Source organism: Impatiens glandulifera, chromosome 7 (genome assembly GCF_907164915.1).
Source record: "Impatiens glandulifera chromosome 7, dImpGla2.1, whole genome shotgun sequence".
Lineage (NCBI taxonomy): Eukaryota > Viridiplantae > Streptophyta > Magnoliopsida > Ericales > Balsaminaceae > Impatiens > Impatiens glandulifera.
Window position 1 is genome coordinate 18,698,991 of NC_061868.1, and position 1,252 is coordinate 18,700,242.

The following is a 1,252-nucleotide window of genomic DNA, read 5'->3' on the forward strand; positions in this document are numbered from 1 at the left end:
TTTGAAACAAGATCCTAAACTTTGACTGAATTTCTGTTTGATCATGATTTCGTTATAGAAAATATTGATAAAACACTATTTAGATTTATTAAAGATTCTCACATTTTTCTTGTTCAAATATACGTTGAAGATATTATAGTTGGATCAACTAACCCCAAATTGTGTGAGAAATTTGCCAAACTGATGTAGGACAGATTTGAAATGAGCATGATGGGAGAATTAACTTTCTTCATCGGTCTTCAAGTTCGTCAGCTGGAGAAAGGAACCTTCATCAATCAAGCCAAGTACACTAAAAGTTACTGAAGAAGTTCAGGATGGAGAACTGCTCTACTGCAGCTACTCCAATGAGCTCCTCCAGTAAGTTAGATAAAGATGATGGTGGTCAAAGTGTTAACATCACAGCATATAGAGGTCTCATTGGATCTCTTCTCTACCTCAATGTTAGCAGGCCAGACATCCAATTTTCTATTGGAGTTTGTGCAAGGTTCCAGGCTAATCCTAAACTCTCTCACTTTACTACTGTTAAACGCATTCTGAAATATTTGAAGGAAATTCAAAATGTGGGACTGTGGTATCCGAAGGATTCCATATTCAATTTAACTAGTTTCTCAGATGCAGATTATGCAGGGTGCAAAATTAATAGAAAGAGTCACTAGTGGAACTTGCCAATTCCTTGGAGTTCGTCTTATCTCATGGTTCGGCAAGAAGCAGACGTCGGTTGCTACGTGTACAGCTAAAGCAGAGTACCTTGTTGTCCTTTAACCTTTCCTATCAAATCTTTCAAACTCCTAAAATTCACGAGTTCTCAAAGTGTGTTAGAGTTCTAAAATTGTATTACAATACTACCTATTCTGTGTGAGTGGTGAGCATTGTAAGTTGACAAAATTCGTTTCTATTCAACAGAGTGAGTGCATTGGATTGTCAAAATAGGCAGTAACTAAGCCATGGTTGTTTGAATGAGTTTGTATACTTTTTGTAAATAGACTGAATATTGTAGTGAATATCCTTCTCAATAGTTTGAGAAGAAGGGTGACGTAGGAGTTTATCTCCGAACATCCATAAAATATGTGTCATATATTGTGTGTTCTGCATTATCTCATCATTCCTATTGATCATATGTTGCTTCAAGCCCTAACAAACAGTTCCACACTTGACTTTGTCAAGAGTTTGTTATGCCTTGTGTAGAATAGAGACGAGATAATCAAACTCTAATAGGGTTATTATCGAACGGTGTGTGTGTAAGCGTTCAACA

The 1,252-nt window shown here is 36.5% G+C and overlaps 1 protein-coding gene across 1 annotated transcript; it reads left to right on the plus strand.

Annotated features, from left to right (window-relative positions):
* The first annotated feature begins 314 nt into the window (after positions 1–314).
* LOC124909600 (uncharacterized mitochondrial protein AtMg00810-like) lies at positions 315–762 on the plus strand. Its single transcript, XM_047450265.1, has 2 exons — positions 315–560; positions 628–762. The coding sequence occupies exons 1-2, from the start codon at positions 315–317 to the stop codon at positions 760–762; spliced, it is 381 nt and encodes a 126-aa protein (XP_047306221.1).
* Positions 763–1,252: the final 490 nt, after the last annotated feature.

What these genes read in the sequence shown, in the direction of transcription:
- LOC124909600 (XM_047450265.1), top strand. Translation starts at nt 315, where the DNA reads ATGGAGAACTGCTCTACTGCAGCTACTCCAATGAGCTCCTCCAGTAAG. An exon ending in ATTTGAAGGAAATTCAAAAT is followed by an intron (nt 561 to 627) that starts GTGGGACTGTGG and finishes CAGATTATGCAG; the next exon opens with GGTGCAAAATTAATAGAAAG.